Genomic DNA, 21,967 nt, shown 5'->3' on the forward strand with positions numbered 1-21,967 from the left:
AAGACAGTTCTTCTTCTGGAAGGTTCTCCTCTCTCCACAGAAAACCGCTGGAGCTCTTTCAGAGTGACCATCGGGTGCTTGGTTACCTCCTTGGCTAAGGCCCTTCTCCCTCAATTGCTCATTTTGGCCGGGCGGCCCGCTCTAGGAAGATTTCTGGTGGAGGCCACTATGCTAATTGGGACCTTCAATGCTGCAGAAATGTTTCTGTACTCTTCCCCAGATCTGTGCTTTGATACAATTCTCTCTCGGAGGTCTACGGACAGTTCCTTGAACTTCATGGCTTGGTTTGTGCTCTGACATGCACTGTTAACTGTGGGACCTTATATAGACAGGTTTATGCCTTTCCTAATCATGGCCATACAACTGAATTTCCCACAGGTGGACTCCAATCAAGTTGTAGAAACATCTCAAGGATGATCAGTGGGATGCACCAGAGCTCAATTTTGAGTGTTGTGGCAAAGGCTGTGGATACTTCTGTACATGTGTTTTTTTTGTGTTTAAAAAAAAATAAATTGCAAAGTTTCAAAACGAACTTCTTTCATGTTGTCATTATGGGGTATTGTTTGTAGAATGTTGAGGAAAAATGAATTTATTCCATTTTGGAATAAGGCTGTAACATAACAGAATGTAGCAAAAGTTAAGTGCTGTGAATACTTTCTGGATGAACTGTATATGCAGCCCATGTTATTTTAGTTACCTTAAGCGCCTCTCATTTTAGTTAGCCCTGACCCTTCTAATCTGGGTTTCTCTAGCTAGTTTTAATTTAGAGCCTGAAAACCAGCATAAGCTAGAGCCAATTTAGGAATCTGGTGGTCACTTCTTGTAGTTAGAAATCTGGCTGCATGTCAGAACTAAAACTAAAGAGAGTAGATAGGCTGACTCAGAGTTCCAGTGCCACACCACAGTTTCTGTGTGTGAGAAGCTGCGTTCCAGGCTGATTGTGCAAGAGTTGGAGGACCTCTCCATCACCGCTGATCTTTTCTTCAGATCTCTGACACAAAGATGGACACAGCATCATGCTCATCCTTGAGGGCCCCTTCAAATGGACTTTGCTGCAACATTCATCTAGAGGTATCTTTATTAATAACTACACTGCTCAAAAAAATGAAAGGAACACTTTTTAATTAGAGTATAGTATCAAGTCAATTAAACTCCTGGGATATGGATCTGGTCAGTTAAGTAGCAGAGGGGATTGTTAATAAGTTTCAGCTGCTGTGTTGTTAATGAAATTAGATGGGCAACAATGAGATGACCCCTAAAACAGGAATAGTTTGACAAGTGGAGGCCACTGACATTTTTTACCCTACTCACCTTTTCTGTTTTTCACTAGTTTTGCATTTGGCTAGGGTCAGTGTCACTACTGGTAGCATTGCCAGAAGGTTTGCTGTGTCTCCCAGCACAGTCTCAAGAGCACGGAAGAGATTCCAGGGGACAGGCAGTTACTCTAGGACAGCTGTACAGGGCCGTAGAAGGTCCTTAACTCATCAGCAGGACCGGTATCTGCTCCTTTGCAAGGAGGAACAGGATGAGCACTGCCAGGGCCCTACAAAATGACCTCCAGCAGGCCACTGGTGTGAATATCTCTGACCAAATAATCAGAAACAGACTTCATGAGGATGCCCTGAGGGCTCAACATCCTCTAGTGGGCCCTGTGCTAACTGCCTGACACCATAGAGCTTGATTGGCATTTGCCATTGAACACCAGAGTTGGCAGGTCCGCCACTGGCACCCTGTGTGCTTCACAGATGAGAGCAGGTTCACCCTGAGCACATGTGACAGACGTGAAAGTGTCTGGAGAAGCCATGGACAACATTATGCTGCCAGTAACATTGTTCAGCATGACTGTTTTGGTGTTTTTTCAAAGTGTTCCTTTAATTTTTTGATCAGTATATATATACCCAGGAACATGTGCACAATTCCACCAGAACTGCTATTAGGCGCCTTGCCAATAATACCTGTTTGTACAATTAATCTTTTCTTGTATTATTCCTGTGTTGGTGGGGATCTATATGTTTACTGTTAATTTTATATGCTGGTTGCAGTAGTTCTTCTGCCTCCAATTTCTTTACCTAGATTACTGGTTAATTACCTAATAAGGGACCCCCCCCGTGTTGCCAACTGCTCGTGATTGTACAGGCAGCCAGTCAAAACTGGGGCACTTTTTTCCTGCCCATAAACACTAGTAACAGGAAAAAAGTGCCAGTGAAAAATTGCTTGGTTCAGAACTGCGCATATGCAGTTCCAGAGCCAGCCGAGAGTCCAAGACCATCCAAGTGCCTGTGTGTTCAGCACCAGCGGGGGGGGAAAAGGTTGGGTGCCTGAGCGATAAGTGTGATGCCATCATTATCATGGTGCATTTCTCACCACCACCAGCAAGCTGCTAAAAAAAAGCCCTGGACTCAGGAGCTGAGTGAAGTGTTGCCTCGTGTGTGGCCGGATGGGAGTTGGGAGCTCATCAAGGCAAGCTGGGAGCAGCTGAGCAGGACCTTGTCAGTTAGTGGCAGATTGGCAGTGCTGTTCTGGACTGGAGTGTGTTTGGAGGGAGCAGTGACCACCTGTTCTGGCGTGTAAGACTGGACTGGATATACCCAAGTATGATTCAAGCAAGGGATGGTATTTCGACTTCTAGAGATGGTAGAGAGTTATAGTGGAATTGGTTTTCACTGCCTGAGTGGTCCGGCGTCCATACAGGCAATTTCATATTGTACCAGAGGGGCACCAGGCCCCACATCATGCCCTTCCTGAACCGGGAAAGGGGGGGGGGTCAGCAGTGTGTTTGCTGGGCACTGCAGACTGGCTGAGGGCCTCTCTTGGCTCTTGCTGTGGGGGGAAAGTGGTCTCTCTCTCTGTGGTGGCAAACACAAAGCGGTCTCCCTCTCTCTCTTGGCAAAGGTGACAAAAACTGATTGGTTATAATAACCCACCCTTACTATATCCAAAATAACAGAAGAAATATTTTTTTTTCCTTAATATCTAAATTAAATCACATTGCTAACTGTATATTGTACTTGTTTGTAGCTTAAATACTAAAATTTGCACTTAAAACTGGTAGTTTTTTAACTTTTGGAAACGCCAGTAAAAACTTGGCTGTGCCGGTAAAATTTGGGTGTCGTGTCAGTGAATTTTAACCACTTGCCTACAGGGCACTTTTACCCCCTTCCTGCCCAGGCTAACTTCCAGCGCTGTCACACTTTGAATGACAATTGCACGGTCATACAACACTGTACCCATATGAAATTTTTATCATTTTTTTACACAAATAAAGCTTTCTTTTGGTGTTTTATTAATTGCCACTGGGAGTTTTTTTTATTTTTTGCACTATAAACGAAAAAAGAGCAATAAATGTGAGAAAAAAAAGTTTTCTTTGTTTCTATTATAAAATTTTGCAAACAGGTGAATTTTCTCCTTCACTGATGTGCATTGGTGAGGCGGCACTGATAGGCGCAACTGATGAGGTGGCACTGGTGGGAATTAATGAGGAGGCACTGAAGATGCTGCACTGATAGGTGGCACTGCTGGGCACTTTTGGGGCTGCACTGATAATCAGTGCCCATGTCCTCTGTGACACTTGCTGGTTATTGGCAGTACTTTCCTCATGCTGTGACAACATGAGGAAAATGCTGCCAATAACCGACAACTGTATTTACTTTGTGATCAGCTGTGTCATTGGATACAGCTGATCATGTAGTAAAAGCCCGCTGTGATTGGCCTTTTACCTTGTCATGTGATCAGCTGTGTCCGCAGGGGGTGCATTCTGGGAGGATGTCATATGATGCCCTCCCAGAACTGGACAACCGCACTGTAACCATCATTTGACTATAGCCCGGTTGTCAAGCAGTGAATCTGGTCGGATGGCAACACTGGAACCCCTCTGTTCACAATGGCTCTGTCCTGGGTGGGTTTGCCAATGTTATTATCAAACCCACTCTTCCACCTAGTGTAGGTTCTGGTTCTCTTATTTACCTGCAGGTCTAGCACAATATCCTGTTTAGGGAGGGCCATTTGTCATAATAGCTCCCCCCCCCCCCCCCACAAAAAAAAGGAGGGCTACAGTCTCCCTTGCACAGGTCAGCCAGCATGCAGTATGTATTATGAGAAGGGAGGGAACATTGTTAAGACTAGTTAAGTTTGAATTCTACATTAATAACTACAAAATGAACCATGATAAAATGCAGCCAGGCAAAGCTAACCTATTTTCTAGAAAAAAAAGTCTACATATACATAGAGATTTATATATATAAACATCACTTAATTGTCTCATCAGATAGATGGGCGGAAGCTCTTCCCGGCACCGCACTCGCCCTTCTTTCTAACAAAACCCTTCACTAAGCATTACCACTTCATGACCCAATCAGAGCGCGCCCTCAGCTCGGAAGGACACCCAGCAGCGGCTTCCACTATGGGGCTGGCAGGGGGCCCTTCATTATGTGTGGCGCGCTTCGAAAGTGCCCATTCAAAATGCCTGTCTCGTTTTCCACACAATTGGTTTCTAAACACGTTGTGACTCACTTCTACTATTGTGTAAGATCTATTATAGGAGTCCGGAGGCCGCGACCTTCCCAGCCTGGGAGGAGCTTTAGCGCTGTAGGCGTTTAACAAAACCGGCATTGTTGTGGTCGTTCCGGTAGGGAGGTAATGTGTTGTAGTTAGAGGAGGTCTCTACTCTGACCCGGTGTGTTCGGTCCTCCGCCTCTTATCCCTCCCCCTCCGTCTTATTGTATGGAGGACCCGAGCGGCGGCTTCATGTTCTGGCCCAGGCTGTGACCCGCTCCTCGCCATTCACCCATCCCCTCTGTATGTCGCAGAGGACCGACATGGACAGAACAATAAAGGTATGAGCGGACGGAGCGGTGCGCTGTGGGGGGATGGAGGGGACTGTGTGAGGTGGCCTGGATATACAAACACCTGTCTCTGTATTAGGGCCGCTGTGCTGGTGACGGCTCTCTGTATAGACAGACAGTGGACAGTGTGCTCAGTGCTGGTGACAGTGATGGCTCTCTGTATATACACACAGGTAACTGTGTATTAGAAGACAGTGTGCTGGTGATAGAGGAGGCCCGCTAATACACAAATACCTGTCTGTATATAGAGAGCAGCCACTGGCACAGAGCACACTGCCCTCTAATACGCAGATGCCTGTCTGTATATACAGAGCAGCCAGTGGCACAGAGCACACTGCCCTCTAATACGCAGATACTTGTCTGTATATACAGAGAGCTGGCACAGAGCACACTGCCCTCTAATACGCAGAAACTTGTCTGTATATATAGAGAGCAGCCACTGGCACAGGGCACACTGCCCTCTAATACGCAGGCACTTGTCTGTATATACAGAGCAGCCACTGGCACAGAGCACACTGCCCTCTAATACGCAGGCACTTGTCTGTATATACAGAGCAGCCACTGGCACAGAGCACACTGCCCTCTAATACGCAGGCACTTGTCTGTATATACAGAGCAGCCACTGGCACAGAGCACACTGCCCTCTAATACGCAGGCACTTGTCTGTATATACAGAGAGCAGTCACTGGCACAGAGCACACTGCCCTCTAATACGCAGATACTTGTCTGTATATACAGAGAGCAGTCACTGGCACAGAGCACACTGCCCTCTAATACGCAGATACTTGTCTGTATATACAGAGAGCAGCCACTGGCACAGAGCACACTGCCCTCTAATACACAGATACCTGTCTGTGTATACAGAGGGCAGTGTGCTTTGTGCTGATGGTGGCCCTCTGAATATACAGACAGGTATCTGTGTATTAGAGGACAGTGTTCTTTGTGCTGGTTATGGCACTCTGTATATACAGAGAGCTATATGTGTATTGGAGGACAGTGTGTTCTGTGCTGTTGATGGCATTCTGTGTATATATAGACAGCTTTCTGTGTATTAGAAGGCAGTGTGTTCTGTGCAGGTATCTGTGTATTAGTGGGCAGTGTGCTCTGTGATGGTAGCATCCTTCTGTGTATTTGTGTATATATATATATATATATATATATATATATATATATATATATATATATATATATGGGTTGGAGGACAGGCTGCTTTGTGTTGGTGCCATTGGTGGCTCTCTTTATATACAGACTAGTATCTGTGTATTAGGGGGCGGTGTGCTCTGTGCTGGTGACAGTGGTAGCTACCTCTGTACTGACAGACATCTCTGTATAAGAGGGCAGTGTGCTGGTACTCTGTATTTATAGACATGTGCTCTGTGTTGGTGACAGTGGTGGCTCTCTGTATATACAGACAGGTGTCTGTGTATTAGTGGATAGTGTGCTTTGTGATGTTAGCAGCTCTGTGCATTAGAGGCCAGGGTGCTTTGTGCTGGTGTCAGTGGTGGCTCTCTTTGTATACAGACATGTATCTGTGTATTAAAGGGCAGCTTGCTGGTGACAGTGGCAGCTACTGCCATACTGACAGGTATCTTTGTGTTAGAGGGCGGTGTGCTCTGTGCTGGCGCTCTGTATTTATAGATATGTATTAATGTGCTATGTTCTGGTGTCAGTGGTGGCTCTCTTTATATACAGACAGGTATCTTTGTACTAGAGGGTGGTGTGCTCTGTGCTGGTGGTGACGCTCTGTATTTATAGACATATCAATGTGTTCTGTGCTGGTGTGAGTGGTGGATCTCTTTATATACAGATGGGTGCCTGTGTATTAGAGGGTGTTGTGCTCTGTGTTTATAGATACAGTGGATATAAAAAGTCTACACACCCCTGTTAAAGTGTCAGGTTTCTGTGATGTAAAAAAAATGAGACAAAGAAATAATTTCAGAACTTTTTCCCCCTTTGATGTAACCTATAAACTGTACAACTCAGTTGAACAACAAACTGAAATCTTTTAGGTGGAGGGAAGTAAAAATAAAAAACTAAAATAATATGGTTGCATAAGTGTGCACACCCTTCAACTAATACTTTGTTGAAGCACCTTTTGATTTGATTACAGCACTCAGTCTTTTTGGGTATGAGTCTATCAGCATGGCACATCTTGACTTGGCAATATTTGTCCACTCTTCCTTGTAAAAACACTCCAAATCTGTCAGATTGTGAGGGCATCTCCTGTGCACAGCCCTCTTCAGATCACCCACAGATTTTCCATCGGATTCAGGTCTGGGCTCTGGCTGGGACATTCCAAAACTTTCATCTTCTTCTGGTGAAGCCATTCCTTTGTTGATTTGGATGTATGCTTTGGGTCGTTGTCATGCTAAAAGATGAAGTTCCTCTTCATGTTCAGCTTTCTAGCAGAAGCCTGAAGGTTTTGTGCCAATATTGACTGGTATTTGGAACTGTTCATAATTCCCTCTACCTTGATTAAGGCTGGCCACACACTATACAATTTTCTGCCCAATTTCCTTTAGATTTACCTTCAACTATATAGCGCAAGGTCCTGCCTAATTGGATACAATTGAAAGTGTCGTTTAGGTTTGACCTCATATTTTATGGTTTTTGGTAAATCTAAACCAAAAATCTTGAGAAAATTGTATAATGTATGGCCAGCCTTTAGGCCCCAGTTCCAGCTGAAGAAAAACAGCCCCAAAGCATGATGCTGCCACCACCATGCTTCACTGTGGGTATGGTGTTCCTTTTGTGATGTGCAGTGTTGTTTTTGCGTCAAACATATCTTTTGGAATTATGGCCAGAAAGTTCAATCTTGATTCCATCAGACCATATCACATTTTTCCACATGCTTTTGGGAGACTTCAGATGTGTTTTTCCAAAATTTAGCCGGGCTTGGATGTTTTTCTTCGTAAGAAAAGGCTTCCGTCTTGATACTCTACCCCATAGCCCAGACATATGAAGAACACGGGAGATTGTTGTCACATGTACCACACAGCCAGTACTTGCCAGATATTCCTGCAGCTCCTTTAATGTTGCTGTAGGCCTCTTGGCAGCCTCCCAGACCAGTATTCTTCTCATCTTTTCATTAATTTTGGAGGGACGTCCAGTTCTTGGTATTGTCACTGTGGCGCCATATTTTCTCCACTTGAGGATGGCTGTCTTCACTGTGTTCCATGGTACAGTGCATCTAGAAAGTATTTACAGCGCTTAACATTTGCCACATTTTGTTATGTTACAGCCTTTTTCCAAAACGGATTCAATTAATTTTTTTCCTCAACATTCTACAAACAATACCCCATAATGACAACGTGAAAGAAGTTTGTTTTGAAATCTTTGCAATTTATTAAAAATAAAGTACGTAAGTATTCACAACCTTTGTGCAATACTTTGTTGAATCACCTTTAGTACCAATTACAGCCTCAAGTCATTTTGAGTATGATGCTACATGCTTGGCACACCTATTTTTGGGCAATTTCTCCCATTCCTCTTTGCAGTACCTCTCAAGCTCCATCAGGTTGGATGAGAAGCGTCAGTGCACAGCCATTTTCAGATCTCTCCAGAGATGTTCAATCGGGTTCAAGTCTGGGTTCTGGCTGGGCTACTCCAGGACATTCACAGAGTTGGCTCATAGCCACTCCTTTGTTATGTGGGCTGTGTGCTGAGGGTCGTTGTCCTGTTGAAAGATGAACTGTCACTCCAGTCTAAGGTCCAGAGCGCTCTGGAACAGGTTTTCATCAAGGATGTCTCTGTATATTGCTGCATTCATCTTTCCTTCGATCCTGACTAGTCTCCCAGTTCCTGCCACTATAAAACATCCCCACAGCATGATGCTGCCACCACCATGCTTCACTGTAGGGATGGTATTTGTCAGATGGTGAGTGGTGCCTGGTTTCCTCCAGACATCACGCTTGGCATTCAGGCCAAAGAGTTCAATCTTTGTTTCATCAGACCAGATAGTTTTGATTCTCATGGTCTGAGAGTCCCTCAGATGCCTTTTGGCAAACTCCAGGTGAGCTGCCATTTGTCTTTTCCTGAGGAGTGGCTTCCTTGTGGCCACTCTACCATACAGGCATGATTGATGGAGTGCTGCAGAGATGGTTGTTCTTCTGGAAGGTTCTCCTCTCTCCACAGAGAAATGCTGGAGCTCTTTCAGATTGACCATCGGGTGCTTGGTTACCTCCCTAGCTAAGGCCCTTCTCCCTCAATCGCTCATTTTGGCCGGGCGGCCTACTCTAGGAATATACCTGGTGGTTCCAAACTTCTTCCATTTATGAATGATGGAGGCCACTGTGCTCATTGGGACCTTCAATGCTGCAGAAATTTTTCTGTACCCTTCCCCAGATCAGTGCCTTGATACAATCCTGTCTCGGAGGTCTACGGACAGTTCCTTGGACTTCATGGCTTGGTTTGTGCTCTGAGATGCACTGTTAACTGTGGGACCTTATATAGACAGGTTTATGCCTTTCCTAATCATGTCCAATCAACTGAATTTCCCACAGGTGGACTCCAATCAAGTTGTGGAAACATCTCAAGGATGATCAGTGGGAACAGGATGCACCAGAGCTCAATTTTGAGTGTCATGGCAAAGGCTGTGAATACTTATGTACATGTAGGGTTTTGTTTCCTTTTTTTTTTAATAATTTGCAAAGATTTCAAAACGAACTTCTTTCATGTTGTCATTATGGGGTATTGTTTGTAGAATGTTGAGGAAAAAAATGAATGTAATCCATTTTGGAATAAAGCTGTAACATAACACAATGTGGCAAAAGCTAAGCTCTGTGAATACTTCCTGGATGCACTGTATATCTAATGCCTTGGAAATTCTTTTGTACCCTTCTGACTGATACCTTTTAACAATGACATCCCTCTGATGCTTTGGATGCTCTCTGCTGACCATGGCGTTTGCTGTAGGATGTGACTAAGAAAATGTCAGGAAAGACCTACTAGAACAGCTGATTTTTTTTATTTATTAGAGAGCAGTATGCTGGTGGTGGTGCTTTGTATTTATAGACATGTATTATTGTACTCTGTGCTGGTGACAGTGGTGGCTCTCTTTATATACAAATGGGTGTCTGTGTATTAGTCCTCATGCACAATGGACTTTTTTACAGCTGCTGTTTTGGCTTTTGGTGGTTTTTGTTCTACAGCCAGTAAACTCCCCAGCATGTTATCCCATGTATCCATGCGCACATAGACTATTATCAGCATTTTTTGGCTGGAAAAACCCCCCAAAACTAGTGGGTTTCTAGAGCTGTTTTTTAGCTGTAAAAATGCTCTAACGTGGTAAACCAGCGTTTTTGACCTTTTTTTTGAGCAAAAAATGCTAAAAACCGCAAATTCGGAAAAACATGGCAGAACAGCGCTAAACACTAATGCAAAAACACTAAACTTACGTTTTTAATGTGACTTTACACGGCTAATGTTATCAGCGTTATTAAAATGCCCAGTGTGCACGGAGCCATAGAAGGCGTATGTTCTGTGCTGGTGTCAGTGATGGCTCTCTTTATATACAGATGGATGTCTGTGTATTAGAGGGTGGTGTGCTCTGTGCTGGTAGCGGTACTCTGTATTTATAGATATGTATCAATGTGCTCTGTGCTGGTGTCAGTGATGGCTCTTTATATACAAATGGGTGTCTGTGTATTAGAGGGTGGTGTGCTCTGTGCTGGTAGCGGCACTCTGTATTTATAGATATGTATCAATGTGCTCTGTGCTGGTGTCAGTGATGGCTCTTTATATACAAATGGGTGTCTGTGTATTAGAGGGTGGTGTGCATGGTTTTTCCCTGTACTGTTCTGGTAAAGGGAGCCGTCATACAGCACCAGGTTACTCTGATAGCAGTAGCTGCTTTGTCTGTTGTGTTTTTGGAGGCAGCACAGTACACATCAAATGTGAGGAGAATTCTATATATGACCGATGCCGATGAGTCAGTCTTGTATCATCATATTGTGTGCATCTGATATTTTCTAAATGAATCACCATGTGCTAATTGTCCAGATTAGGCAGGTGCAGTACGGTGCTGGCCATAGGGACTCTGTGGGGAATCATGGATCTCCTGAACCCTGACTATGTGGCTTTGTGCGGATTGGCTGGCTGGCATTCTTACAATTTCCTGTGACATATCAGTGTTACAGTGAATCAGGATCTAGTTCACTGATTTGTACTTGTTCTGATCTCAGGTCTTCCCCAGTCATAAGCAAGCTCTTTCCTGTTGATTTGTAATGTACAGAAAAGCTTAGATGGAACAAAGCTGTTGTAGAAATCAGCTCTGCATAGAAACCAATCTGCTTCCAGGTTTTTTTTTTGGTTAAAGCTTAACTGAACAAGCTGAAGTTAGAAGCCGATTGGTTTCTCTGCGGAGCTGTACCAAATTTTACACGCTCCAGTTTTAGTAAATCTCCCCCATAGGTGTCATGTGATCAGGGCTGCATTTACCATTTGGCACAATAGGTCTGTTCCAATACGCAGCAGGGTCAGGGAATCACTATTTCCCTGCAGAGTAAAGGCTCGTTCACACCATGGCGCAGAGACATCAGTTTCTGCACGCATTCTGCAAGGGTACAACAAAATCAATGGTTCTCTATGTGCTCTGTTCACACCACAACATTAGTGTTATGCCGGCCATAGACGGTTCAAAAATCGGCTGTTTTTTCATCCGAAAGATTAATCGGCCGATTTTCGCACTGTTAGTGGGTAATTCGTCGGCCGGTTTTCGCGTTTTTTTCCACTTTTTTTTTCCGGATTATCGGTTATGTTGGAAAATTTGTGGAAAACGACCGATTTTTCTCATCAATGATGGTCAAATCGTATGATCGTTTTTATGAAAAAATATGCGCATGAGCCGTGACCTGGAAGCAACAGAAGTTTCGCCTGTTATATGGGGTGAACTTTATGACTTAGTCAGCCAATTTTTGTAATCATTGGTGGTTACGTCGGTTTAACGAACGACCAATTTTTCGTTTATCAGATGAAAAAAGGCTCGGTTTTCGAGCCGTCTATGGCCTACATTACTGGCAGATTTTTTTCTGCACAGGAATCTGCAACATGTATAAAACTCATTGAAGCGTTCATGAAAACTGCAGCAAACTGATGTCTCTGCAAGTGAAATCTGCGCATCAGTTTTTTCTGCACGTATGGTGTGAACGATGCTTTAATAGCCACATGGTTCTTCTTCCCCATCAGTATTATTATCATTATACAGGATTGATATAGCGCCAACAGTTTAAGCAGATCTTTACTATATATAGAGAGAGTCAGTACAATTACAATACAGTTCGATAGAGAAGGAATAGGGGGCCCTGCTCATGGAGCTTACAATCTAAAGGAAGGGGAGGTGATACAAAAGGTGATAGCTGCAGGGGATGATCTGGTGGAGGTGATTCAAGTACAGTCCTTAGGTGGAGGTGGGGTAGGCTTCCCTAAAGAAGTAAGTTTTCAAAGATCGCCTAAAGGCAGACAGGGTGGTGGCTGACCGGGCATGCTGTGGTAGGGAGTTCCAGAGGATGGGAGAGGTTCTGGAGGCAGGCATGGGAGGAGGTGATAAGGGAGCTAGAGAGCAAGATGTCTTGGGAGGAGCAGAGTGGGCGATTTGGCCGATATCTGCAGATGCGGTTGGTGATGTAGCTAGGGGCAGTGTTGTGGATGGCTTTGTACATTGTGGTCAGTAAAAATGAAGTGATCTCCAATAAGCTTAGGTACACACTATCAAAATATTCTCATCCAGAATAGGACCAAGAACATAGGAAAGTGTTCTGTGTGAAAGCCGAGCTGCATGGAGTACCAAAGGCTGTAATGTTGGAAATTCAGGCATGGTTCGGATGTGGCCTTTCCTGTACTGTATGTGGACCTTTCCTTAGGTAGTTACATGTTGAGGCTTTCTGTTCTGACTCTCCGTTCTGAATGCACCCTAGATGCTGCATGCAGCTTCAGAGAATTCATTGTTGGGGAATATTGGAATTTATGTGGAAACTAGAGCAAACAAAAGTGGAGCTGTGACTCATAAAAAAACACATTTCATGACCCCCCCCCCCCCCCAGTGTATTTTATGGAATCAAAGTAAAGACTTGAGTGGGGGTTGTGTCTTGCTTCTATTCTGCTTCACATTCCATACATTGGCCACATAGGCATTCATGGCAGCCAGAGAGGTCAGTTGTCTCTTTGGAGAGCATGTTAGTACAGTGCACCAGAAACACAGAGGCCAGGCTGGGCTCTAGAGGAGAGGTCACTGAGTAGTAGTAGTACAGGCCCTTCACATATGTGGAGTGGATGGATATAGAAAATTCCTATATTGGTCAAACTAATCTAGGATCTGGCAGCTGCAGGGAACATGTTCTTCCATAAATTACTGGAAGGCTCAGAAAGGTAGCTGATGAGGCTGGCCATACATTACACAAATTTTCTTTAGATTTACCAAAACTACCGGTATATTATACTAGGTCAAACCTAAACACTTTCAATTTGTATGCAGTCAGCCAGGCCGATGTACTACATAGTTGATAATAAATCTAAAGGACATTTAACGTGAAAACTGTACAATGTATGGCCAGCTAGCATTTCAACATTCAATTCCATTTTTGTGGGAAACAAAAAACTAACTTCACAATTGACCAAATTCAAGTGGTTGAACAAATTTGTGGGTGGTAGCTTGCTTCAGTTCTGGCAACACTTGCAATTGTATTGCACATTGTACTGTGTGTAGTGGCTTTGCACAGAGCAGCCTGGAACCTACTCTTCGCAGGTCCCCTGGCTCCTCCTTTCTGTCGGGTGCACCCACAGCAAGCAGCTTGCTATAGGGGCACTCGCTGCTCTGTGTGTCCATTCACACAGGGAGCCACGGTTTTGCTCTTATTGGCTGACTGGTTGTAATTGACAGCAACGGAAGCCAATGGCTCCCTTCTTGCTGTCTCAGCCAATGAGGCAGAGACCTGGGATATTCACATCGCTGTCATGATGAGGCTCAGATATGTATTGAGGGGGCTGGGGGAGCTGCTGCACACAGGTTTTTTTACCTTCATGCATAGATAGCATGAAGGTAAAAATTCTTTACAACCACTTTAAATTACCTGCAAGTTGCCACATGTACAGCCATTTTTTTTTGTCTTTGTGGCAACTGGTTTTTGACAATTACTAATGTACCATGTTTACATTTGGGTTAGGCAGATTCATGTACAATTTAGTGTGCCCAGGCTAGGAGTAAGCCCCCCGTCACATAAAAGCCGAGTTTGAAATCATGCGACTTACAGTGAAGTCGCACCTTTTCAAAATCGGATGACCTGCCAATTTCAGTTGCAATTTGCAAGACATCTGACACAGGTGTCTATGCAAATCGCAACAAAAGTATTGCATGCACTACTTTAGAAATCGGTGCGGCTCCGATCAAGTCGGAACCGCACCAATATGACCTCTCTAATAGCGGACAATGTCTCCATAGATTGGACCTCGGAACAATGGAGGTTCCACCACTTCCAGTCCCGTTTGGCGGGACGTACTTTTTCTTGTGGTTGATTGCCGCATAGCCTCTGTATATAATCATTTTATGTCCCAGATCAGTGATATTTATGTACCAGATCAATGAGATTTATGTTTGGCATGATTAATATTAGCTGATCCTAGTATTTTCATTTGCCCTTCCTGCCCTATGCTGCATTGTTGATATCATCATTAAGATGGCCGTCTCCGCATGCACTGCGCATGCGTGAGTCGGATAAGATGGCGTTTTACCGCTAAACCGCAGCACCCTATATAACCTTACACTAGACTGCAGGCACGCTCCCTTTGAAAACGTGCACGAGCACGAAACATGTTAGAGAGGAGCCCAGCTAGTGACGTCACGCCGCACAGGCCACGAGGAAGGCCGGCGGCCATCTTCGATACTGGTTTACATGCCAGATCCCCTTAAGGTGGATTCCTGTTATTACCATTTTACGCCTATGACTGGTCCTTAACATCGGATGGGATTTTTCCTGGAGCTGGAGAGCAATAGTTTGCTGACCACCTGATGTGCTGACGTGTGCCAGATGATCCTCTGAGTTACCCTTTCGGATCCAGATGACCAGGAGTGGTATGATATACTCAAATGTGTGATTTATTATTCTGGTTAGTGCAATATACATTAGTTTTCCAGCCACTGGAGTCATGGAATTCACTTTATACCGATTTTGGATAAATGTATATATCTATTTATCTTTTTGTCACAACTGCATCTTATACGTCATATCTAGAAGTTATTATCACCACCATTATTATTATACAGTATTTATAAAGTGCCAATAGTTCACTTAGCACTGTACATTACAATGGGGGACAGAACAATAACAATACAATACAATGCAAAACATGACCATCTAATATAGCGCTCCACAGCGCATGTTTATACGTTTGTTACAGTATACATATGACGATATATTTATTTATCACTTGTTTAGTGCTACGTTTGCTATTATTGAATGGGTGCAACTTGGCATACGATTTGCAAGTCGCAGGGCAGGCAAATCGCATGACAAGTCGTACCTGATGTGACCGGGGTGTAAGATGATATTTCTCCAAACCCATGCAATGTGCAGTTGCATTAATGAAAACACTATAAAACATTTAAAAACGAATGATGGGCACTATTTTATTAGAGAAGAGAAACGCAGTTCTAACTTTGTGCACTGCAAGTGAACACACACAGAGCTTGGTTGAAGAGTCTGGAAGGTCATTTGTCTATGCCAGGGGTGGGCAAACTTTTTGACTTGAGGGCCGCAATAGGTTTATATATTGGACCCGGGGGCCGGACCAAGAGTAGATGAATGATGTGTATGTGTCATCCATAGTAAGTATAGTAATATTCCCCCATAGTAAGCATAGTAATTCATCCCCCATATAGTAATTCATCCCCCCATAGTAATTCATCCCCCCTATAGTAATTCATCCCCCCTATTAAGTCCCCAAGTCCCCCCTGTGTCAATTCACTTACCTTTGCTCCGCACGTTCCTCTCGCCGTGTTCCCGCACCGTTCCAATCTTCAGGGCTGACTGTGTGAGGAGCCTAGCTCCCCTCACGTTCGTCACGCTGCCCCGCCTACACACATCCTGACAGCCACATCCGCGGGCCGGATTTAAAGCTCCGCCGGGCCGGATTAAAAGGTCCGCCGGGCCGTAGTTTGCCCATTGCTGGTCTATGCTGACAATTTTTATTATGTAGTACAGCCCTTTTCAACAAGGATGCTTTAACGTTTCTTCAGAGGTGCCTTGGCAAAATGCCTGAAAAGTTCCCAAGATTGTATATGAGCCAGCAGGTTTATCAAGCCTGCCTTTTAGTTACACAAGGCCACAGGTTTTCATTGTGCACCAATACATTCTTTTGCCGCTGGCGTCCTAAGAACCACTGATGTCATTGGTTGATAAGGAGTGCGTTGGGTGCCCACACGGCATCCTTGTTTGCCCCTCTCTGTCACCACTGGGGTCACATCAGCTAAGGGAGAAGAGAAACATTAGACTACTACTCTGTACCAATATGCAGAGGTGTATTTGATTTGGAAGAATTAATCACCTCTAATGTTGGGTGTCCCATGTGTGTAGATGTTGATGCATTATGAAAAACTATTAGTTCAGTTTTTTACATTTTAGAATGGGGTGCCCCAAGATTGTGCAGCATGTTAAAGGGCACCTTGCCTGAAAAAAAGGTTGAGAAACACTGATGTAGTTAACCACTTCCAGACTATGACTTGCATAGACGTCTGTTAAATTAAGTTGCAAGCCGTAATGAAATCGGTGGTACATATTGCACAGATCTGTGGCTTTGAAATCGTGCTGAAGTAGAATGATTATAAAGTGTGAACAGGGCTTAGGCCCCTGTTCACATGGACGGTCCACCTGCTTCATCAGCTCTCATGTTTTTGCCATTAAAAAACAGATGCCGTGTACATCAATTTATCCATCTTATGTTCTGTTTACATCCATTTTTCACCCGTTTACAGTGCCTTGAAATAGTATTCATACCGCTTGAAATTTTTCACAATTTGTCATGTTACAACCAAAAACATAAATTTACTTTATTGGGATTTTATGTGATTGACCAACACAACGTGGCACATAGTTGTGAAGTGGCAGGGAAATGATAAATGTTTTTCAATTTTTTTTACAAATATCTGAAAAGTGTAGATAGCATTTTGTATTCAGCTCCCTGGAGTCAATACTTTGTAGAACCACCTTTCACAATTACAGCTGCAAGTCGTTTTGGGTATGTCTCTACCAGCTTTGCACATCTAGTGCATTGGTCTCCAAACTGTAGCCTGTGGGCCGAATGCTCTTTGCTTGCCCCTATTCAGCCCTTGATGTACTTTTCTTCCCCCTGACGCCAATGAGGAGGCACCATTTCTTATACTGGCACCAACAGTGGGGAACCATTCCTCTCACTGACACCAACAATGGGGCATTTTTCCTTCCACTGACACCAATGATGAGGCACAATACCTCCCACTGATGTAAACAATTAGGCCCTTTTCCTACAACTAATACCAATAATGGGGCACTATTCCTCCCTCTGATACCAATGAGGGGGCACTATCCATCCCACTGTCACTAAGGATGGGGCACTATTCTTCCCACTGTCACCAAGGATGGGGCACTATTCTTCCCACTGTCACCAAGGATGGGGCACTATTCTTCCCACTGTCACCAAGGATGGGGCACTATTCCTCCCACTGTCACCAAGGATGGGGCACTATTCCTCCCACTGTCACCAAGGATGGGGCACTATTCCTCCCACTGTCACCAAGGATGGGGCACTATTCCTCCCACTGTCACCAGCGATGGGGCACTATTCCTCCCACTGTCACCAGCGATGGGGCACTATTCCTCCCACTGTCACCAGCGATGGGGCACTATTCCTCCCACTGTCACCAGCGATGGGGCACTATTCCTCCCACTGTCACCAAGGATGGGGCACTATTCCTCCCACTGTCACCAGCGATGGGGCACTATTCCTCCCACTGTCACCAGCGATGGGGCACTATTCCTCCAACTAATACCAATGACTGGACACAACTGATTACAAGCTTTATGACATTTTTTTTTCGCTGGGAGATTTTCTACTCCCACTGGCCACTCTGGCCCCCTAAAGTCTGAAGGACCGTAAGCTGGCCCTTTGTTTAGAGACCCCTGATCTAGAGAGTGAAATTTGTGATCATTCTTCTTTGCAAAATAGCTCAAGCTCTGTCAGATTGAATGGAGAGCATCTGTGAACAACAATGTTCAAATCTTGCCACAGATTCTCAATTGGACCTTAACGGAAGCAGAAGAAAAACTGATGTAAACAGAAGTCATCCGTTTACCTATAGGAATGCATTGCTGTCCTTCTTTTTTTTTTTTTTTTTTTTTTTATCAGTCAACAGACGGATGGAATGTAATGCCTTTGTGAAAGGGGCCTAAAGCTTTGAAAATGAAAGCTAGAAACTGTTTTGTTGCCAGGCACAGCTGCTCCAGTCTTAATACATTCTACTTCATTTGATAGTATTCAAATCTATTGGCTGGTTGTTTAGGCACCAGGCACCAAGTTCTGTGCTTAGAAAGAAGCAAAGTCATATGTTCTCTATACCTAGAAAAAATGGATCGTATGAATTCGGATTGGCAGTTGTGCGGGAATGCAAATTGTTACATGTTACATTTGATTTTGGTGCATTGCATTTCAAATAATCTTTGTTATTATGGTGCAGCACATATAGGTTTATAGGTGCATAGTAGAAGATTTTGCAATGGCACAGTTGTTTTTGAAGCAATCTATTATTTGGTATATTATGACATTGCAACTCTTGTATACAATGCATGTCTACACTGTAGGTTTCAGTGACACCTCTGTGCAGTGGGTTTTAGGTGTGTTATCTTTGAACTTTATGTAACGTGTGTTTTAATGAAAGTACATCAAAGATGCAGGATTATTTTTAACATTCTGCACCTGAAAGGAGTGTAAAACGCAAGATGTGAGCAGGGCCCAAGAATAACTCCTACTAACGTTATATATGTATGTGTGTTTCATCATTTTCTTTTTATGCTACTCAACCATTTTACTAATGCCACCCATCTTAAATCATTATCCACAAAATTTTCACTGGTTTTTATGCAAAGCACATTTCTTTGCACTCCTAAAACACGATCCTGGCTGTCTTGTGCCATCATACCCTTGGGAGACACCTCTAATGTGCTACAACTGGATAATCACGCTTGCTACGTTTGTGGGGCATGTTGCACTTTGGGAATTTTAGCAGTTGATGGAATCACTAGTCACATCTGGTTGCTAGTACTTTGTAAATCCCTGAATTTGAACAACTGTTTGGTGCATCCTATGAATCGGTTTTCTGTGTGCCAGTTGCTTGGTACATCCTCAATAGCTAGTTTATCAGGCCCACAGTATTTTTGTTATTTTTTCTGAATTCCAGTTGACAGATTGTTGGTGGGCACCTGCAGGGTTAAAGTTGTGGCATTTCGGGGGCTCAGTTATACATCAAACTGGTTAGTTTGTGTAGCAGAATACAGGTTCAGTTTAAGAAAATGTAAGCTGTATAAAAGTAATAGTGATATAGAAGCCATCTATACAAGCAAAACCTCATTGTTATGAGTGCTAGGAATTGGTCACATACAAATGCTTTAAATTAAATGGAGGAGTTATTACACAATGACTGTAGTAAGGTGATAAGCTTTCCTGGGTAAATGAGTAATCGAGAACACTCAAGGCCTGGTTGAAGTCACAAATAGATATGCAGTGAGACAGACATTGTACTAATGACCTCCATTTTCACCTTAAGGCTACAGCGGTTATGGTGTGTCCAAAGCTGGCCATAGATGGATCCAAAATCGCCCAGCTAAGCCTACCTATGGCCATTCCTGCTTGGGAGAAGTCAATTTAATAATCGGCTTCTCTCGAAGGGGAATGTTGGAAAATGTTCATTTGATCAGTGGATGCAGCTCTGAGCAGTGTATTTGGAAAGCAGAGTCCCCTCTGTCAGAATACAATAGTGCAGCTGGGAGGATTCCCCTATCCACCTCACTTGTGTGGACAGGGGAATCCATCAAGCAGGCTGATTTAAAGAAAAAAAAAATCCTTCTAAGGCCAGCTGATGGGCTTTTGTACATGGTAAATGGGTTTTATGGTCCCATAAAAATCTATTGGAATGCAAAAGCTGCTTGAAGAAAGTCAAAAAGAGGTCAATTGCAGGTCAAATGTACCTGATAGTGAATTCTGAGTGATCTCAGAAGCATCTCCTACTGATGCCATTGAAACAAGCTCAAAGCCCATCAACACAAAAGGGTACACCGGTATACCGGCGGCCGAAATGTATCTGCCAAAAATAGTGTTATCGGCATTTTGCCGATAGGAAAAAAACATACCAATAATGGCTGCCATTTTTATCTGCGATTTTGCAGCAATTTTACCCGTGTTTTTGTCGTTTGCCGTTTTAAGTTGCATTTTTCACTGCTTTTTGCTGTGTTTTGCGGTTTTTTTTTTTTGCACGCATGTTTTTTTATGTGTTTTTGAATGGCTTTTTGTGGCCAACTTGTTGCTGGGCAGAAACGCAAAACGCATTAAAAACTCGGCAAACGCGTGATAACTAGTCAAAAACAATACATGGATTTTCTACAGCATTTCCATTGAAGTCTATTGATCCAAAAACGCAACTTTTTGCATACAACAAAAGTCCCGTTTCCAAAAACGCAGCAGCTCATAAAATTAGTGACATGGCACTTTTTTGGGTGGGGGAGGATGCAGTTACCTGGTTTTGACCTGGTTCTCCTCCACCCCAGATGTCCTCTGTTCTTCAGAGCATCTGAGCACACCAAGGTCAGTGTGAGCAGATGCTTTTCCTATTTAAAACTGGTGCAGTTTACATCCGGAAAACTGTAACTGCCGAAAATGCTTGTTTCTGGTTTCCTATACAATTGAGCTCATCTGGGACCTTGCGGTCCCTGAAAAACTCCATGGCAAGCCGATAGTACCACTGGCTCCAATTTTGGGTTCTCTGGTGGGACAGAGAGCACCGAAAGGCACCGGTGGTGGTGGGGGGTGTTCATCCCTCTCCTACCGCCTGTAAAAACAATCCAGTTGATAATTAGCCACTAGGATTTCTTTTACAAAAAGGCTGATTTGCCTCCTGAAAAAAAACAACACTGGGATAAACACCACTTGAAGTACTGCCATATATACACTATATTGCCAAAACTATTGGGACAACCCTCCAAATCATTGGATTTAAATCAAGCACCTAGGCATGCAGACTGCTTCTACAAACATTTGTGGAAGAATGGGTCACTCTCAGGAGCTCAGTGAGTTCAAGCGTGGTACTGTGATAGGTTGCCACCTGTGCAATAAGTCCATCCGTGAAATTTCCTTGCTACTAAATATTCCACTGTCAACTGTTAGTGGTATTATAACAAAGTGGAAGCAACTGGGAATAACAGCAACTCAGCCACGAAGTGGTAGACCACGTAAAACAACAGAGCGGGGTCAGCGCATGCTGAAGCGCACAGTGCACAGAAGTTGCCAACTGTCTGCAGAGTCAATAGCTAAAGCCCTCCAAACTTCATGTGGCCTTCAGATTAGCACAACAACAGTGCGTAGAGAGCTTCATGGAATAGGTTTCCATGGCTGAGCAGCTGCATCCAAGCCTTACATCACCAAGTGCAATGCAAAGTGTCGGCTGCAGTGGTGTAAAGCACGCCGCCACTGGACTCTAGAGCAGTGGAGACGTGTTCTCTAGAGTGACAAATCGCGCTTCTTTGTCTGGCAATCCGATGGACATGTCTGGGTTTGGCAGTTGCTAGGAGAACAGTACTTTTCCTCACTGCATTGTGCCAAGTGTAAAGTTTTATAGAGGGGGGGATTATGGCGTGGGGTTGTTTTTCAGGGGTTGGGCTTGGTTCCAGTGAACGGAACTCTTAAGGCTTCGGCATACTAAAACATTGTGGATAATTCCATGCTCCCAGCTTTGTGGGAAATGTTTGGGGACTGCCCCTTCCTGTTTCAACATGACTGCGCACCAGTGCACAAAGCAAGGTCCATAAAGACATGGATGAGCGAGTTTGGGGTGGGAGTCCTGACCTCAACCCAAACACCTTTGGGATGAATTAGAGTGGAGACTGTGAGCCAGG

At 44.0% G+C, this 21,967-nt stretch overlaps 1 protein-coding gene across 3 annotated transcripts in view; it reads left to right on the plus strand.

Moving 5' to 3' along the window:
- The first annotated feature begins 4,633 nt into the window (after positions 1-4,633).
- Positions 4,634-21,967, plus strand: part of MAPKAPK5 (MAPK activated protein kinase 5) — a 78,026-nt gene continuing 60,692 nt past the window's right edge. For all 3 annotated transcript variants that reach the window (XM_089676876.1, XM_089676884.1, XM_089676894.1), the window contains exon 1: positions 4,634-4,832. In XM_089676876.1, coding sequence (XP_089533002.1) covers positions 4,797-4,832 — 36 coding nt within the window. In that variant the 5' untranslated portion in view covers positions 4,634-4,796. The remainder of the gene's footprint in view (positions 4,833-21,967) is intronic.

The sequence above is a fragment of the Staurois parvus genome, unplaced genomic scaffold (genome assembly GCF_062004578.1).
Source record: "Staurois parvus isolate SC_StPar_1 unplaced genomic scaffold, SC_StPar_1.0 ptg000014l, whole genome shotgun sequence".
Classification (NCBI taxonomy): Eukaryota; Metazoa; Chordata; class Amphibia; order Anura; family Ranidae; genus Staurois; species Staurois parvus.